General features: G+C 41.6%; 1 protein-coding gene across 2 annotated transcripts; it reads left to right on the forward strand.

The window, feature by feature from the left end:
* The first annotated feature begins 558 nt into the window (after positions 1 to 558).
* ARRDC3 (arrestin domain containing 3) lies at positions 559 to 15,389 on the forward strand. 2 transcript variants are annotated; one of them, XM_063181145.1, is made up of 8 exons: positions 560 to 982; positions 4,181 to 4,262; positions 6,752 to 6,899; positions 8,133 to 8,235; positions 8,623 to 8,879; positions 9,289 to 9,451; positions 11,480 to 11,634; positions 13,019 to 15,389. In XM_063181145.1, exons 1-8 carry the CDS (start codon positions 703 to 705, stop codon positions 13,073 to 13,075), a joined length of 1,245 nt encoding a protein of 414 aa, XP_063037215.1. In that variant the 5' UTR covers positions 560 to 702; the 3' UTR covers positions 13,076 to 15,389. The 2 variants fall into 2 exon arrangements, with proteins under 2 accessions (XP_063037216.1, XP_063037215.1); XM_063181146.1 differs by lacking the exons at positions 11,480 to 11,634; positions 13,019 to 15,389 and adding an exon at positions 10,489 to 11,069 and having other exon boundaries at positions 559 to 982.
* The last annotated feature ends 4,127 nt before the right edge of the window (positions 15,390 to 19,516 follow it).

Here is a 19,516-nt window from a genome sequence, read left to right on the forward strand (position 1 = left end):
TTGCTTAATTCTTTCCCATCTTTAGATACACACAGACAGAGGAAAAAAAAAACAAAAAAAAGCCAACCCCCCCCCCCCCGCCAAACTTAACCAAACAAACGCAAAAAACCCCAAAGCAGCAAAATCCTACCAACCGAACAAAACCGAAGCCAACGAAACAAACCCAAAACCCAACAACCAAGAGAAGGGAGAATAATTTGCCAGTTTCAGAACAAGGTCTGTTAAGCGAAGCGCAGCTCTCATCTCCTCGCAGAGGCTGGGTACTCTGCCATCCTCCCTGGGGCGGCCGCCCGCGCCAACCGAGCGCCCACCTGCGGCGCGCGCCCGAGGAGCGGCGGCGCGCGCCCGGAACGCTCCGCGCGCCCGAGGAGCGGCGCTTCCCGGAGTCGGCGGCGGCGCCGCGGGGTCCGCGCTGCCCCGGCGGGGCGGGGCGGCGCATGCGCGCCCGCGCTTGTTTGTCACCCGGCTTATAAGGCGGGGCCGGCGGCGGCGCGGCAGCGCCTTTGTGGCGAGACGCCGCGTCGGCACCAGCGCCGCCCGCGCCGGGGCCGGGGCTCCCCGCCGCCCCCATGAGCCGCCTGTAGGGTCCGCGCCGCCGCACCCCTGCGCCCCAGGGGCTCGGGGTTGGTTGTTTTTGGCTTCCCCCTTCCCTTTATTTTTTTTTTTCTTACAGTCTATTTTTGTACACTTTGCTATAAAACCATGGTGCTGGGGAAGGTGAAGAGTCTGACGATAAGCTTTGACTGTCTGAATGACAGCAATGTCCCTGTGTACTCTAGCGGGGATACAGTCTCAGGAAAGGTCAGTCTAGAAGTAACTGGGGAAATTAGAGTGAAATCCCTTAAAATCCATGCAAGGGGGCACGCTAAAGTACGTTGGACTGAATCGAGGAATGCTGGATCCAACACTGCCTATACACAGAACTACACCGAAGAAGTGGAATATTTCAACCATAAGGACATCCTCATCGGCCACGAGAGAGGTAAGGGCTGCGATGATTTATTTTTTAATGGAAAAAAAGCATGTATCTTTGTGTCACCCCGGTTTAGCCCTGTCTTTTAACGGGTGCTTTGGAGAGCAGGACATGCCCAGGGTCGTATCTTGGCGATAGTTACATATAGGAGATGCATTTGCAAAGTACCTGCAGCCAGGAGAACTCTCTTGCCCTTCAATACGGCCATATATTAATAAATGGGGTTTCTTGAGTGTTTTAGGTTTTTTTTCCCTGGTGATAATTAGTAGGATTTGCCGTACCATGGGGAAAAACAGCTGTAGAATCACAGCCTGATGGGCAGCGGACTTTATTGGCAGAATCCTAGTTGAAACACAGTGAAAGCATAAAAACCATCCTTTTTGACACATGCGGGGTTCTGCTGATGCTGTTGGGGTGATAATACAATGATTTTTTCAGGATGGCTGATTGTTGGCAGATAAAAGAGTCTCCCTGGCTTATTTTGACATATCACCACCCCACGTGTAATTTTTTCCTCATTTCAGTATTGCCCTCGCCCTGGTAAAAAGCTTTCGTTTCCTTGGGATGCCCCTACACGCCGCTCGGTAGTGGGGGTTACGGCGATGTAAGGATGTGTCCGAAAAGCCCTTGATGAGGAGCAAAAGGAGGGGGAGGAGAGAGAGAGGGGGGAGTGGTGTTGCGTAATGGAAGCATCTCTCCCAAAACTGGGAAGATGAGGACCTCCTGCTCCCCACTTCCCACTGGAGCCACCCTGGTGTCCCCACCAAGTGCGGACCCCTTCGCCGGAGGCGTGGAAGCGCTGGGCCTCAGGGTTGTCTGGGTTTTTTTATTTCTTTTTCCTCCGAACTTCGCAGCCTTTGTTCGAAGCGGTTCAATCCTGTTTGGGACCGGCTTTGGAGGAGGGGGGTGGGCCGCCCGCTCCGCGCAGATTGGCCGCACGCGTCAGGTGGTGGCGATGACTTAATTCCCCAGCGCAAGAAAATAATGTTAAAAACCGGTTATGTAATTTTTTGTGCTGCTTGTCGCCTTTTTTTTTTTTCCCCTGAATATGCATTGTATACTCTGCAGCAATGCGATGTTTCTCGTTCTTTCCGGAAAAAAATGAATGTAATTTTTGAACAACTCCGGGCGGCACCGAGCCCTTCATACAGTATACCCGGGCTCAAAGCTGTAGCAGAACTCGGGACATTTTTTATTTGCTTCAGGTATCGCGCACACCGCGCTAACGAGGTGACTTGCGGCTCCCACCCATCTGCTGCCACCACCTCAGGAATCACTCGCCCGAGCATAACTTCCCGCACCTCTGGACGGCGGGTTCCCAGAGCTCGTGGATCGGAGTCTGCAGCAGGAGCCTCCCGTGTTGGGGGGAGCACGCGTGGGAGCGGGTGGGACAGGGGCCCCGCGGAGCCGCTGCCGGCGGCCACCTTTCAATGACTGCCCCGAGCGCAGACCCGCGGCCCGGCCGCGCCCCCCGCCGCCCCCTGATTGGCCGGCCGTGGTTTGTTGCCCTGTTGCTAAGGCGATGCCCGCCGCTGATTGGCGGGGCGCTGGCGGCGGGGGTGAGGGAGCAGGTTTCGCTGCCTGCCCCCGGCGGACAGGGGCCTCTCCCCGAGGCGCTGGCTCGGTGCAGAGCACTTCAGAGAGAGAGGGCAGGGGGATGCGCTGCCCTCAGTCTCGTCCTTGCCGCCTCCCGTCGCCGGTCCCATCACCTGAGGGGTCTAGGCCCGGCGCGGGTGGCGGAAGGGTCCGCCCTCGGTGCGGAGCCGGCGGGCGCAGCGCACGCAGCGTGTGAGGGAGAGCGGCGGGGCTGGCGGCGCTCCGCGCGCGCCGGTTCAGGCCGGTCGGCTCCTGCTCCAGCCCGCGCTGATTGACAGCTCAGCACTTGTTTACCGCGGCGCGGCGGGACTGCTGAGCTGGCAGGAAGGGGGGGCCGGGCCCAGAGCGGCGCAGCCACCGCCGACAGCGGCGCTCCCCTCCTCGGAACAGAATTAAACAAAAAATAAATAAATCAAATAGAAGAAATAGTTATTGAAAAAAATCCCTAACGCAAAGCGACAATATAGAAGCCCACCCTCACTCCGACGCATTGTCTCGCTTTTTCATCACATTTTCCTGACCCACGGAAAATGTTGCGTCCTGAAGGTGTATTTATTTCCGCATCTTGCTGCTGGAGGGTGTTTTGGGGTTTTTTTTGCTTGTTTTTTAATTTGTTTTTAAAATTTCGGTATTTACACTGTAGGAAGTAGAGCATCGGCTCTTCTATAGGACAATAGAAACTTAGAACCCTTCTGCATGCCTCCATTAATGCTTCAGCGAGTCACGCATAAGCTGTTCCCTTTCACTTTGTCTCACTATAACCCCTTTTATAATTCCAGCCGTTTTTGACTGCGAGGTGAACAGCAATTTTTCGCTCGACTTTTATTTTAACCAAGTCAGCATTTTTCTGGTTTGATGTCAGAATGAACTACAATTTTCTTGTGGCATTTGAAGCTGTACAAATAATCGTGACCATAAACAAGGATTAGCATTCCTGGCATAAAACCAGAAAGTATCTATGCTCTGTCTGAGCAAGATCAAGTTAATCTATTAAAGAAATGAAAGGTTTAGCTCTAGATACCATTAGTTGGGCAGCTTGCCATTTCCTATGCCCCTGAATCTGTCGGGTACTTTCTGGGTGTTGCTCGTATGCTCTTACTCCTTTCTCGCACGTTTTGTTTTTTTTTTTTTTTTTTGTGTGTGTGATTAATGTGTGGACACTGTTGCCGGGCAGGAGATACAAAGAACCTGAATTTCTAAATTTAATCTTAAATAGCAGACTTGGTACTGTTAATACTGGTAAAAGCCAGTTCTGGTTCATTCTGACTAGCAACTGCCGTGGAAAGCAGCATGATTTCCTTTACGAACCTTGAATGGAGGCCTTGAAATGGCAGCAGTTAAAACTGTGTCACTGTTCAGAGGCAGGATTATATTAAAACATTAACCTCTGCTTCTCTCTAAGGCCTGCAGTCTTGCCTACCTTTCTGTCAGTCAGAGTTGGCCCTGAATTCCAGCAGTTAATAAGTAATGGACTGGGAGGCCCTTGTTCCTGGGACATCACATTCTTTAGGTCTTGTAATGTGTGAGGAAACTGCTTTTTTTCTGGAAGAAAAGCCTACACCAGGTATAACGTGTGCAGCAGGATTAGCATGTTGGTTTTTTCTCTTCTAGATGATGACAATTCAGAGGAAGGCCTTCACACCATCCATTCAGGAAGGCATGAATATGCATTCAGCTTCCATCTTCCACAGACGTAAGTACCCCCTCAGAGTCCTCCTCCACACAGGGCTCTGCTGCCCACCTGCCTGACCAAAACTCCTGCTGTGGGTGGAGGGGAAACCTTTTCAATGGTAGTAAGAATTGTGCTCGTAACATGCAGTAGAGAACATAATCTCATTAAACTGAAGAGGTTGCTTTTACACTGATATACTCATCCTTTTTTTAAAAAATTTTCCATAAAAAAGGAGCTCACTGCTGCCCAGTTGCTCACTTTCTTTTTACCAAGTGTTACTGACTGACTAGATATTCCAGTCTATTTCCCCTTCCCAAGAGGAGGGAGAGGAATTTGAACTGTCACTGAAGTCCTGCAGAGTGGCTGAAATACCTTCTAACTCAACCATTTACTGGAGTTATGCAGACCAGCAGAACTAGAGATAACATCACAGTGGAATTGAGCCTTGTTTGGTCTCAAGTCTGGAACAGATGTGGCTGGTTTACTTAGATTTCAACAAAAGAGGAGGTTGTTCTTAATCAGATGTATGTACCCGGGGTGGCTATTTATGCAGTAAGCCTGGGTAGAAACAAACTTAAGAATGAGTGGTTAGAGTAAGAAGAATTTTCCTACCAAATCCCATTTGGTTTAGAAAACAAAGGCAAAGCAAGAGTAAGAGCAGAAGTTTGTCCTGGTGAGATAAAAATTGGTGCCCCACTCCTGTCTGAAATATGTAATGTAGGCACTGTGGATGTAAGATTGGACATAATAAGAGTTGGAAATATGGAAATGAGCTAAAAATACAAGTTCCAGTAAAATCAGATACGCAGGAAAAGAGGGAGTATGAGTATGGATAAAAAATGAGCCTTTTGCTGTAAAAGGCAAGTTTAATTAAATTAAATTAAAAACTTTAAAGTTGCTGAAAAATTGGCAGTTTTATGTGAATAAGCTCACTGCCTAATATTAAGGTTGTTTATTAGAGGTACTTGTTTTAGCAAAATGTGCAGGTGGCAAACACTTCTACACTTTCAAAGTGAATGCCACAGGACTTCTACATAGTTTCAGTAAGATTTTCTGGAAAGACCTGTAAACATGGAGATTTTTAAAGACAATTTAGCATTTTGTAAAAATCTCAACAGTAAGGCCAGTACTGATTTTCTCTTGAATTTAAAGGGGCATTAAAAAAAAAAAAATCCCATACCCAAAACATTAAAAACATGAACATGCAAAGCTTAGCTTGAAGTGAAACAGCCAGATAGCAGGCATTGGTCAAATCATTGGTTCTTTCTAAGTGCCATGAGAGAATAGCTGTTAAGCCAGTTTTTAATAATACTGGAAAAACAAAGACTGATATTAAAAGCCTGAACTTTGCCACTGCCTACTTACTTGCTATTTTGTGTTCATAAAATATTTCTAAAACTGACTTCAACTTCAGAGCATTAGTGGAAAGAAGTGCATCATCCTTACTGATTTTTCCTTTACAGAATATGGGACAGAATGAAAAACTGAAGTTCTAATTGCATTATTAGGGGAAAAAACTAAACATTTCAAATGTGCAAATAGTGAAGTCAGACCTGTAACTGAAAGAATAATTCTAGTTAAGCACTAGCATGGCTAGTATTACTCTCTGTGGAAAATATGAAAATGTTTCAAATACTTTATTTTAATGTATATATAAGTATGTATTCAGAACATAGTGAAATACAAAAAAATTTCTAAATTATTTATTAAAAAATACAAAAATAAAGGGAACAAGCTACAAAAACTACTGTTAATTTGAAATAATTGTACTTTAAAGATACTTTATGATACTACAGTAAAAAAGGCAGTGTTCACAGGTCTGGAAATACTACCTGCATCATCCTTCTTCCAGCTTCTAAATAGGCTTCCTTCTTTTGACAAATTTCAGAGTAGTCTTCATGATTTTATATGTGTGTGTGTATATAAATACATATATGGGTATATGTGTGCATTCTTAAGTATTATAAATGTTTTAAGCTGTCTCGTCAGGGTAGAGAAAGATTAGAAGGTGCTCAAAATAGCCTCTCTTCAGAACTCCATGTTGTAATATTTACTCTGCTTAAGGTGAACCTAACTGTGGAAGTGCTGAGTTACAGCTAAAATTAACCTGATGTTGAGCTACTGACCAAGTAAATATACACAATGGTGACATCCAAAACTATAAGTGGTTGGTGCTAATGGTAATACTAAATTGGTAGTCAATAGGGCATACTTTACCTCAGATGTGGAAGTGGCCTCTTAAGCTTAAAGAAAATCTGTGCTCTCCTGGCATTTTTCTAGTACAATTCTCTAATTGATTCCTGAAATCTATGAAAAACTACAGTAGGATAAATTTGAGATTATTTTTTTTCTCCCATCTTTAATTACTGAATTTTTCTGAGATACTCTGCATTAAGTACTACAGTGCATTAAAAATGCAGTTCTATATACTACTAATTACTGACTTGATCAATTGTATCATTATTAGACAGAAAGACTTTACTCAGTTTTGACCTTTGTGTCCTGCACAGACCACTTGCTACCTCATTCGAAGGCAGACATGGCAGTGTGCGCTATTGGGTGAAAGCCGAATTGCATAGGCCTTGGTTTCTACCAGTAAAATTAAAGAAGGAATTTACAGTCTTTGAACATATAGATATCAACACTCCTTCATTACTGGTAAGAATTGACAGAATTATTCATTTTTTATTTCTGGCATAAAAAAAATAATGAAGTTTAATAACTGAAACAATATTAATATCTAATTTTACCTAATACATTACCTAATACTTACTTGATACTTAGTTACAGCCAATCTTTTAAGTATTACATTAGTTCTGCAACTCTGTAAGTTCTTCCATTTTGAAAGCTATGTTTTCCTGTACTTGGAGTTGCTTTACTTTTAAGATATGTAAAATGTTTTTGTCAGATTAAAATAATACTAAATTGTTAAGTGTGAGTAAAAAGGAAAATTTTGAGAACTGTTCTTCTTTGATTCTGAAGTAAAAACAGTGACACTTAAAAGAATTAATGTGACAGACTGCAAACTTAAAAATGCAAAGTAAATAATGTACTAGTGTGCATAATTGATCCATTTCATATGGATCGTTTTCTACCAATGGGGAGAAATTATCACAGTGCTCTATAACCTTTTTCTGAAGTATCATTTCATTAAAATAATTTCAATGTCACAATTCCTTTCAATGAGGATTTGAGTTCAATCAGACCTAAAATTCCATTCCCCACCACCCTTCTTCAAATTCACCCCCCATGGAGAGGGGAAAAAATTCTCAAAATCCATTGAAATAGGTTTCTTGTGTGTATGGGTGAAAAATCAGATTTGCACGGAGATGTTGGTCTTGCACAAATTCCATTAAAATCAAAAGACTCTCATTTGACTTTATTGGGCTTTGGATCAAGTCCTAAATCCTGGTGTCATGTAAAATAACAAAGTCTGTTTAATACAGATGAAATGGGATCATTTTGAAACAGGAAATAGCAGGAGTCAAGGTTACTGTACTTTACCTTAGTTACTGTTTCTGAAATACTATACTGCATAGAGATAGACATTTTAGTTTACTGGTAAATTAAAAGCTCTTCAGCAATATGGTGGAATATGTAGACTTAAAAGCCTTTCTTAAGCTGTGCTAAATTTATTTATGTATAAAAACTTGTTTTAAGTGTAACTGCAGTATGAAGTGTAGCAAAAAAGCAGTGTTAATGAGTATGGAATTAGACTAAAGCTTATAGTTTGCATGGTGCAGTTTGCTTGAGGTTTTCCCCTGTAAATAAAACTAGATATGCCTATCAAAATGCATAGAAGGTATATAATAAATATTTTCTGTGTTGATTAGAACAGATTAAAAGATTCGTGGAGCACTCTATTAAATGGAAAATGTTCTTTTCTTGCAGTCACCCCAAGCAGGCACAAAAGAAAAAACTCTCTGTTGTTGGTTTTGTACCTCAGGCCCAATATCCTTAAGTGCCAAAATTGAAAGGAAGGGCTACACCCCAGGTACGTAACAGAAGTAATTATAGGAAATGTTTTTCCTTCCCTTTTAAAATGTCAGTGTGTGCTTAGCTGCTGTTATATATAAAAGAAATACTTAAACTATTCTTGCCATTTTGGTTTTCTTTCATCTGTCTTGCTATTTTAAATGACTGATTTTGTTTGCTTGCTCTGTCTCCATATTGTTAAAGGACATTGCTTTTATTGGCCTGTGCATTTTTCTGTTAGATTTACCTCATGGTGACCTTACTCCTGCTAGCATCAGTGGATATTGTTCAAAGTGTGGAGCACTGCTAGCAGCATCCACTGCCTTATAACAGTCCACAGTATGTGCCAGCTTGTTTCAGTTGCCTTTCAAATACATAGAAAAAATGAAATGTTGCTTTTTTTCAGGTGAATCAATTCAGATCTTTGCTGAGATTGAGAACTGCTCTTCCCGTGTGGTGGTGCCAAAGGCAGCCATTTACCAAACACAGGCATTTTATGCCAAAGGGAAAATGAAGGAAGTCAAGCAGCTTGTTGCTAGCCTGCGTGGGGAATCCTTGTCATCTGGCAAAACAGAAACTTGGAATGGCAAACAGTTGAAAATTCCACCTGTTTCTCCTTCAATTCTTGACTGTAGTATAATCCGTGTGGAGTATTCACTGATGGTATGTTGGATTGTTTAATTGGAGCATGAGTAGTTTCCATGATTCCTTGCAAATTGTTAACAAAGGATTGTGAACTGCTAACTAGTTACAAAACAAGTACATAGCCTAGCATTAGGTGTCCTAACAGGAATACAGGAATTCTGTAAGTAAATTCAGTTTAAATCTTGCATATTCTAAGGAAATGTGTTACAAGTGTGTGACATTTCCATGTGAGGACTTGTGTTAAGAGTATAGAACTGCCTTTGTCTTGAAGAGTTGTTTGTCTCCTTAGGGACATTGACTCTAAAATGAAAAAAAATGAAATTTCAGACACTTGTGAAAAATTACATGGCTGGAGATTTTAGTCTAATAATTTGGAAGTCCTTATACAAACCTATTTTTAATCTTTCATTTTTATGTTGTTCTTTAGGTATATGTGGATATTCCTGGCGCCATGGATTTATTCCTTAACTTACCACTGGTCATTGGCACCATTCCTCTACACCCCTTTGGTAGCAGAACATCAAGTGTAAGCAGCCAGTGTAGCATGAACATGAATTGGCTTGGTCTGACACTGCCTGAAAGACCAGAAGGTAACCTGACAAAGCAAGTCTGTTTCGATTTCTGTGTGCTTTATTCATTGCTGTCATGCAAACAGACAAAAACTACATTCTTCATAATAAGGTCCGTAGAAGGTCCTTTGTGGATGCTTCCTTGCTACCTGCTTGCTCTGTGTAGAAGAATGGAGTTCCCCTCTTTGCCTTCTTCTCTCAGATGTGCAAGCAGTGGAATTCAGCTGCTTGGAAGCTGGTACAAGTGAAGGCACAGAGTGCCATTGTACCTGGGCAGAATTAATTCTGCCTCCAGTATCCCGGCTGTATCCTTGGTTGTAAGTCACTGTAACCTGTCAGAATAGCAGTTAAGGTGATCTTTATTAGTAGCCAAGACATTGTGAAAGGATAATGTAATCCATTTCAGTGGGAATCTCTTTTGTCGAAGGAGAAGCTCTGTAGCTAAACATATGGAGTTTTAATGTACAGATCCCAGACTGATGATGGAGTCCAGAGAAATGCAATGTTCTGTTATTCCTGCCTGGAACAGTGTGGTGGGTTGACCAGGAAGAAGTGGGAATTCTGGGATGTTGTGGTCAAACCAATGGGTGCTTGGATTTTGATACTGGCACCTGGTGTAGCCAGTGGGTTTTGGATACACCTCTGAGAACACACAGGGGTTAAAAGCAGAGCTTCGGCCCTGGGAGGCTCTCTTGGGACTCCGAGGGACGGAGGTCGGATCTCCCTTCCCCCGTCCAGCCGCTGCTGCTGGGCGGGGGAGGGGCAACCATGCGGTAGGCCTGGGCCTGGACAGAGATGGGAGTAAGGAGGCCCTGGAGGATGGAAGGGTGGAGGAGCACCAAGAGACATCGGGCAGCCATTTCCCCCCCCCCCCTTGGAGACAGACAGAGAGAGAGAGAGCGCAGCCTGTGTGGTTACCTTGAAATTCAGTAAATATGTGCTGGCAGCAGGCAGCCCGGCTGAGGAGATGGGGGGGTGCAGCCAGGAGTCCAGCGCCTGGAGGAGATTTTAACCCATTTTGGACAATGAAAACCTTACAGAACATTAACCCTTCCTAGACAAGTGATAAGAATGGAGGAGGACGAAGGAAATGAACGAGTGATGGAGGTCTGGACCAGAGAGAGAGTGAGAGATGATCAAAGAATGGAGAAGAGGGAGTGGCATTTTATGCTGGACTCTTTCGTGTAGCTATGGACAGAGCCATGTTTCCGTGTGATACAGAGACTGAGTCCAGGGGGAGAAATGTCCCAGAGCCAAAGAAGATTCAGTGTGGGTACCCCTCGGCCCCAGGGGGTATATAAAATATAGGGGGGACAGATGTCCCAAAGGTGAGATACTGTGCTTTTCTGGAACTGGACTAAGCATCCTTAAAAAGACAACCCTGGAAGCAGCCCTGATCCCTGTTCGGTGGTGAGAGCACCGGAACATGGACGGAAAAGGCCACCACGACACATGGAAGGACTCCCTCTCCTCTTGAGGAACTGAAAGTTTGAGCAATCTAAAGGGGTGGTGTTGGATCCAGAATTGGTGATTTTGGAGGATGTATTGTATTGGGAATTTAGGGGGGAGGAGGGGGAGAGTGTTCTTTGTGAGGTTTTCATTTTCCTCGTGTTTTCTTTTTTTTTTCTTTTGTGTGTAGTTTAGTTAATAAACTTTTCTTTATGTTTAAGCTGGTGCCTGCTTTGCTTATTTGTGGTCACATCTCACAGCAGACACCGGGGAGAAGGTGTACTCATGGGGGCTCTGGCTTTGCCAAGCCAAAACCATAACAAACAGAAATTCAGTGTTCTGAGTATGCTTTAAATCCGAAGGTGATAATTAAACCACAATGAACAACGGTCAGTCTGCTGTTGGATTTGAGCATAGCTGTAAAATAAACTACAGCAGTCTACCCTCTTTTTCATGTTCAATAACTGTGTAAAAATCACGGAAGTAATTTATCTAAATGCTGGTGCATTTTACAGTATAAAAGTTTAATATTTATCATGTTATGTGTTTTGACGTGCACAAGAACTTGTTGTTCGAACGGCGTGTGCCTTTTCCCTGCAGCCCCTCCCAGCTATGCAGAAGTGGTGACGGAGGAGCAGCGGCAGTCCAGCCTTGCACCCTTGGGTGTTTGCGATGACTTTGAGAGAGCGCTTCCAGGACCACTGTTTGCATACATCCAGGAGTTCCGTTTTCTGCCTCCACCCCTCTATTCAGAAGTAGGTACCTCAAAATATAATTATGAATGTGCTGTTGCTTTGAATTCTGTCATGTGGAATAAATATAAGAAACTGTTTCTACTTTAAGAAAACTAGGACAAATAAGCAAAAATATGAAATGTAACTTAGTTTTAGCAAAGTGCAGGTAAATTGCATAAAAAAATTTCCAGGTTTCTTCACTATTTTAATGTTTCATAGAGATTCTGAAATTGTTTTGCGCTCTCTCAGCAACTTACTAAAGTTATATTGCATTATATATGTAATACATGACATTAGTGAATACCAATGTTCTGAGTCTACAGATGCGCAACAAACTGTTTTTCACCTCTACTCTCTAAAAGTACTCTGTATTTTTAGCTCTTTGTATGTATTACTTTCAGAATTTCCATGCAGAGAGGATACAGAGGTGCTCTTTCTGGCTTAGGTTTCTCTAAATGCACAGTTCAAACATTTCTGTCTGCAAGTTTAAGTTCTGTGAAAGTCACTCAATAACTGGGACACAAGTTCAGCTTCAAAAGCCATGTTCATATTTTTCAAAGCAGTGCTATAGGACAAAATGAAATAGTGCCCTTTGGCTAAATCTTGCCTGGATCCACCCACTCGTGATTGTTTCTTTTCCTCTTGAAGCACTTAATCTGCTAGTGAGTGAGTGGTCTGTTTTTTGTGTCTTTTCTATAACATAAGCCTAGAATACAACTCTGGGGCTTTTCATTTTAGGTGCCCTAAATATTTAGAAGTAAGTTTTTCCTTTGTTCTAAATAATGTATTTTTAAAATAACTGACCAAACTATGTAATGTCCACTTAAACTATATTTCCTATTGAGTTTTGGAGACCTAAGTTAGAGTCCATGTTCTTCACCTCCTTCCTTTTGTTGAAAAGAAGAGGAGATAATGTGTGGTACACATGAACTTCTGAAACATTTTATGGGTTTTTTCAGGATTCATTACTTAAAAATTAGATAGAAGAACTTTTTACTAATAATTTTGTGCCTTTTTAAGTCAGATGTCTTCCAAAATCAATTTAGTATTTAAAGTTACATGTTAAAATGTTGAGTCCAGTTGTCTTCTTACTATGCAATAAATAATTTAGAATATTTGTGCTACTAGCAGATTTTTTACGATTTCTTATTCCATGTTTGTGCTTATTCTTAAGCTACCATCAACATGCAGTTTAAAGTGTTTCACTGTACTTAGTAATGTTCAATTCAAAGTTTAATCTAATTTTTAGAGATGCTTCAGTTACCTGAGCAACTTTTGGATTGGGAATACCATTTATCTCTGACTGTCTTGGACTTGAAAATGTTGGTGTTTGGATTGATTTATTTTCTAGCAATCAGTTCTAAAAATACCTTAGGTTTTTGTGGTTTTTTTCTCTTTTGTTTAGATTGATCCAAACCCAGATCAACCCACAGACGACAGACCATCTTGCCCTTCTCGTTGAAAGAATCCATAAGAAGCTGACTTGACTTGGGTTTGGAATCGTACCTGCCATGTTGAAGGTCAAGGCATCATAGTGGAGACACACTTTCAGAGAAAGTGGGTTTGCTCTTGCCTGTGTGGTGAATAAATGAAAACAACCTGTGATCATGCTTTGAAGCCTACAGTAACGTTGTAGGACTGCTCCACATGCTTGAAGAACTGAGCTTTCCCCCCTCCCTCTTAAATACTGGCACATACTAGGAGCAGCCTTACTAACCTACAGTCATGTGTGTCCAAACACTCAAACCACATTAAGAGAGGTTTGGCTTCCTCTTACAATTTGGAAATTTGCACATGCTTATTGCTTACCTTGTGCGGTTCAGTGTCACTACAGCTTTTTCTCATTTACGCCGGACAGTTGTTACCCCTTTCTTATGTCTTGTGGCCCGCACAATAAGGAGCAAAAGAAAGCTTTGACAAAAAAGAAAGAAAGAAACAAAAAAACCCAACAGTAAGAGACTTTGACAAATGCACTGACTTTTCTTTTTTTTTAATTTAATGTAGCCTGGACTTTACCTACATATGCACATGCTCAGAATTGTCCTAGTAGGCTGATCATGTATCACCTCTTCAGCTTGGATCCTATTGTGGATTTATTTTACAAACATCAAATGCCTTCAAGCCAATCCTCCTTGCTGTATGTTTTGCAGCCTACTGTAGTAGATAAGCAACAGATATGGGGATAGGGAGGGAGGGTGAAGAGTTAATAGAAAGAAACTAATAAACTTTGTCAAGATTGTATACTTTCTTGATTTCTTTTAAGAATTTGTTGCCTTTCTACTATTATCGCAAAGCAGCATTTTGTTACAGACTGCCTAAAAATCACTTAATCTCAGGTGAACTCATCACTTGCCAAACTGTTGGAATGCTATTTGTTTTTTTACGTTGCACTGTTGAGTTAGTTCTTTTTTTTTTTGTGTTTGTGTTTCGTTTTTTGTTCTTAACTTGAGAGGGAGATCTGGAATAAGGACATACACAAAAGTTACAAAATCCTCCTCATTCCCATTTCTCTTTCTGCATTTTAAAAAAAACGTTCAAGTTGTGAAGCTCTAAAAAAAAAGGCATAAATGAAAGCAGCACCAGCAGACACCAGCTGTTTCCTCAAAAGAGTATTAGAAGGAAGTGGTCATACACTGTTTGGATTCACAGACAGATCAATATCTCAAGTAGTAGGGATAGGAAGGGAAAGTGAATTTATTTTTATATATAGCTACTTAATCACCAAAAATTCTATATGTGATGAGTCTAGAAGAAAGTATATTTCAAACTGCGGGAAAAGCTTCTTTTATGCTAAGAGCTCAGTTTGTGCACTTTGTATTACCTTCAGGGTTTATGATACTGTACAAGATTAGAAGTGTAATTAAAGTGAGAAAGATCAGTGTTACCAGCCATACTTAAATATGAGTTAGCTGGAAGTGCTTTGATAACTGCATCTTCTGTGGCACTCTCAAGAGCTTTAAAACAAACAGAACACGGAATTATACCATGTATTCATGCAGAATGCAAGAAACCGTATGGAAAGAGCACTTGTCCTTGAGTGTGCTACAGGAAAAAGAGGGCAATGGAGCCATTACCTGTGCTAACAAATGCCAGCGCTTACATGCTAGAGATGTACAATGAAAGTCAACTTTGCTCTTCAGAAGCCATGGAACACAGATCACTGACAAAGGGACACTTTTCTGGTCTTGACTATTTGAACAAATAAGATCTCATCCATCAAATACCTGTCTCCCTGTGCAATAAAAAAGCTCCGAAGAGAGTCAGAGAGGGGAGGCTGGTGTTTCTGCATGGCGCTCATTTTTAAAAACCTTTGCCTTGTTTTTAAGGCTTCATAAATGCGACAAATAGGCTTTTCCATAAGTGGCCTTTATGAGAACATGAAAGATCATTCATGTTTCAAAAATGACAACAGGGTGATAAAATACAAATGAGTCGCGTTTTAAGTGATTCAGTTAAAAGGCTTGGGCTTTGAGCGGGAATATTGGCAAGAAGGAAATTGGATGATGTTACTAGGCCAATTTTGTGGATGTCCCTTCCCTCTACCCTCTCCAACCAGACAATTTTTAAAGCTAATGGGATTGTTGGTATAAAAGGGCATTTGGTGGTTTTACTTTTTTTTTCCTTTTTTGTTCTTTTTACAGACTAGGGAACAATTGCTGATATACATAGCATTAAAGTACTTACTGCAATACAATGGAAAATTGCATATGAGGCGGGATTGACCAATATCATAGTAATTGACTTGGCATTTCAGCCTTTGTGATCAGAATGAAAAATTGTATAATGTTATCAAATAAAGACTTCCGGTTTAAATTACTCAGAGGCATTACTCTCCCACAAATATTGGTCAGTTCTCAGCATTATAAAACTTCAGGTTCACAGTTGAAACCCAGTATTTGATAGAGAATTCTGATCTGAATTAGGAAAAAGTAAGTAAAATCCAAACATTAGAGAAACAAAGTGCAATATTAAATGTTTGCTTTATAGATTATATTCTATGGCTGTTTGTACTTTCTTTTTGTTTGTTTTTAGTTTTGGTGCTGAATATGTCCTTGTAGACTCTTGTTTTAAGAAAACAATATGTGGAGAACAGTTTAATTTTTCCTATTGCTCTTCCTTGTGGAAAATAAACTTTTTTTAAAAAAAAGGTTTTAAATGTTGTATCTATGTGTAAAATTAAAAAAAAACCCCACAAGTATCACATAATACAGGAACTTACTGAAAGAAAACATGTATTAGCTTTCTCAAAAAACAGAAAAACTGGTTTTAGAGCTATACTGCTGAGTACCACTGGAGTCTAGTTTAGGGATCCTGTCTCTTTTATTTACATCACTGAGCTCCTGGGTCCAGATCCCACATGGGAAATGCCTTTTTAGGACTGTATCACATTACAGCTGCAGTGACCCTGTTTTGAGGTGTCTGGTCCTTTGCCTGAGGATGTGACACAAATTTGGGGGGAATAGTAGGAAAGAGGGGAGTCACTTCAAAGGTCTAGTTTGCAGATAGAACTTTGACATGAAATTTGTTGACTTGGGATGTAGAAGATGTCCTTTGCTGTTCCATTGCAAGTAAGCAGATGTGGAAACATGTGCCCTGTGCAGCGTTGTTGAGTCTCTGCTGTGTGCCAGCAGGGTTTCAGTGCTGCAGCATGTCCTGTGTGCTGCGCAAAATGGATTTGTCATCGTCCTTCAGGATCAGCATGTCATTTGACCTGTGAGAAGATCAGGGGCTTGAGTGGCAGGCCTGCCCTGTGCACCTCTGTTGGTGGTTGGGGCACTGGGCCACAGTGTTCCCACAGTGCTCTTACCTTCAGGGAGGCAGCTGCCGACACGCGTGACACAAACATTGATCCCACACCCTACGTAATACAAACCATAGGACCTCCTCTCTAAGCAGAGCATTTCAGCTTAGTCTTGAATTTGTTTTTGGTGAAGAATTCAGACAGACTTAAGAGTTAAGTCCCTTCTTATTAATAACCCCGTTAATAATACTTGCCTAAGTTCAGGTTAAAACCAATAAGAAATGTGAGGGTTGTCATTTTGCTGATCTGCTTGGAGATGTGTTACTGTGTATAACCTCTGCTAGCAAAGAAGGACCGCACAGCTTCTCCCTAACTGCCCCATCACTGGGCTGGGGAGAGGAGTCAAGTGACAAGATTCATAAGTGGAGATAAAAACAGTTTAATAAAGCAAAAGCCACAGACACAAAGCAAACCAAGGAATTCATTCCCCATTTGCAGTGGACAGGCTTGGGTTCAGCCATCTCCAGGAAAGCAGAACTCCATCATACCTTAATGGTGACTTGGGAAGACAAACTATCACTCTGAATGTTCTCTCACTTCTCCCCCACTTCTATATGCTGAGCATGATACCATGTATCCCAGAATATCCCTGTGATCAACTGGGACAGCTGATCCCCTCCCAACTCCTTATCTACCCCCAGCATACTTGCTGATGAGCTGATTCAAGAAACAGGAAAAGACCTATATACATTGTGAGCTCTGCCCAGCAGCAACTAGAGCATCTCTGTGTTGTCAGTGCTGCTTTCTGTGCAAACCTGAAACACATCCCTGTAATTGCTGCTGTGACAGAAATTAACTATCCCAGTCAAAACCAGAACAAATTCCTTCATAGCTAAGTGACTATGTATGCATATATATATATATATATATATATATTTCTTTTTTTCATACCTACACAAACCTTCTAGTGCTACATGACAGAGTAAGAATTTAAATTAGCACCATTAAAGGGACACTGCTAGCACTTCTATGCAACATGTGCAACATCTTGAAATACTACATTTTCACACCAGTACCTCTCCTAACAAACTTAGCTGTATTGTCAGTGTTATAAATTTGAAAATTATCAAAGTTTTGTTATTTGAGACCTTGAGAATTTTAAAATGCAGATGGCTATTTCTTTATATAAATACTATAAATATAAATATATAAATATGTACAAAATCCTGTTACACCAAGATGTAAAACTAACCTCTCTTCCACCTCAGCCATCCATTAAAGTGGACAGAACAGCAGCAAGTTACAACTGCTTAAGCACTTGAGCTTTGAGAGGCAATGCTGCAATATGGATCAAGATTTTCTGGGAATTAGTTTGTTAAAACATGTACCTAGTACTTTTTAACCCCTTGCTAGATTTAAGCCCTCCCTTGTTTTACAGAAATGGACCACTACCTTGCTGTGATCTTCATCCACCTTACCTATCCACAGCAGAGCTACAAAGCATGAAGTCCAGCTACTGCAGTGATGAAGGGTCTCCAGACGTAGCTTGTGAAGATGGGCAGCAGCACAGCAATGCTTTTCCACAGGAAAACATATTTGCCTGGGCTGATGCTGCTGATCTGAACCAATTCCTGCAACTAGGTACATGGCTATGGGCAACTATTGCAGAGAGACAAATGCCCAGCAGAAATTTTTCATAGGCTAGTACTGCGGGAAGACATCTGTTCCTGAGGCCACAGAGGCCAGATGTCCCACATGTTGTGGATTTTGAGTGGAGTCCCCCTTCAGGGATCCACAGACACATTAAGAGTTACCACCATTTGCACTGTATGACCATTTCTGTGGATTTTAGCTCCTGGATTTTTATGTTATTAGTGAAAGTCACTTGCAAAGGCACATTGTCAAACACATTCCACCTTGACCTTCAGATCATATCCTGGAAATAGCAGAAAAGTAACCTATATGTTCTCCCAGCAGTCATTCACTCACGGAACTCCACCTGGATACAGCATGCTATTTCTAGAGCTGGATCTCCCTACCTAGTGGATGTCATGACAGAGCAGTAGCTTCTGAGTAGAGTCCAAGTGCTGCCCTGAAATCCAAGTTGAACAGTGCACCTTTCACCTAGTACAGCTCCTAATGGGGGATTCAGAGTTCACAAGGACACTGCCTGTTGAGTTTTCTTCAGGCACTTTGCCTGAAATGTTTGTCATACTTGGATGAACATAAAAATTGAATTATTTAGATGTATTTTAAGGGGGAGAGGAACGTACAATTAAAATATTAAAAAGCACATCCAGAAAGTTAGCCGGGCTCTGTGAGATAATTCTCCTGTGTTTTACACAGGAATAACTCATCTCTCTCTCTAAGGCAGTGCATTCCATCTGCCATGCAGCTCCCTGCATGATCTCCTGCTGGGGCTCTGAGGGGAATAACCAAGCACCCATGCATTCCTCTTAATCCCATATGTCACTACCAAGAGTCTGTTGCCTTCCATCACGAGTCTTTTCAGGCTGAGCCATGCCTTTGACTCATCAACTCGCCACCAAATGCTTTGTAATGGTGAGGCCAAGACCCATTACCTGTTTATTGGTTCAGTTAATGCTATTCCTGAAATGAACTGATGAATGTGATGCAGTCAATCTTTCTCAAAGGAGAAGTGATACTTTTGTTTTCAGCTAAATAGTAGGTTGGAGCATAGGAGGAGGGGAAAAATTATTTTAAAACCTGGTTATTATTTATCTGGAAATTAATGCAATTTCCCAGAGCTATAAAAGACCTTGCTGTGATTGGCCTGCCTTGAATTAAAATTAAACTCCCCACCGCAGATGGTCAGTATTCAAGGCAAAGCTGTCATCGTTGCCCATCAGCTAAGAAACAGAATTTAAGAATACCTTCTGTAAAAGGTGTCAAGTAATCATCAGGTAATGACATTTAATTAATAAATTGCTTTTTTATTACTTACACTCTTGCTTGGCAAGAGTGTAAATAATAAAACCTACCCTAAGTCATTTGAAGTCTGTTGAAACTGGTCCATTTCTTCTGTAAGTAGCCCATTTTTCCTAGTTAAGAATGCCAAGAAAACAGATCATGATAACAACTGCAGCTCTAATTAAAAAAATATAAAGAAAAAAATTAAATATGCAATATAAACAAAGAGAA

Source organism: Melospiza melodia, chromosome Z (assembly GCF_035770615.1).
Source record: "Melospiza melodia melodia isolate bMelMel2 chromosome Z, bMelMel2.pri, whole genome shotgun sequence".
In the NCBI taxonomy this organism is placed as follows: domain Eukaryota; kingdom Metazoa; phylum Chordata; class Aves; order Passeriformes; family Passerellidae; genus Melospiza; species Melospiza melodia.

Excerpts from the sequence above, each read along its gene's own strand:
- ARRDC3 (XM_063181145.1), top strand. The coding sequence starts at position 703 with ATGGTGCTGGGGAAGGTGAAGAGTCTGACGATAAGCTTTGACTGTCTG. Across the intron at positions 4,263-6,751 it reads AGCTTCCATCTTCCACAGAC|ACCACTTGCTACCTCATTCG; the intron begins GTAAGTACCCCC and ends TGTCCTGCACAG. Across the intron at positions 6,900-8,132 it reads TCAACACTCCTTCATTACTG|TCACCCCAAGCAGGCACAAA; the intron begins GTAAGAATTGAC and ends CTTTTCTTGCAG.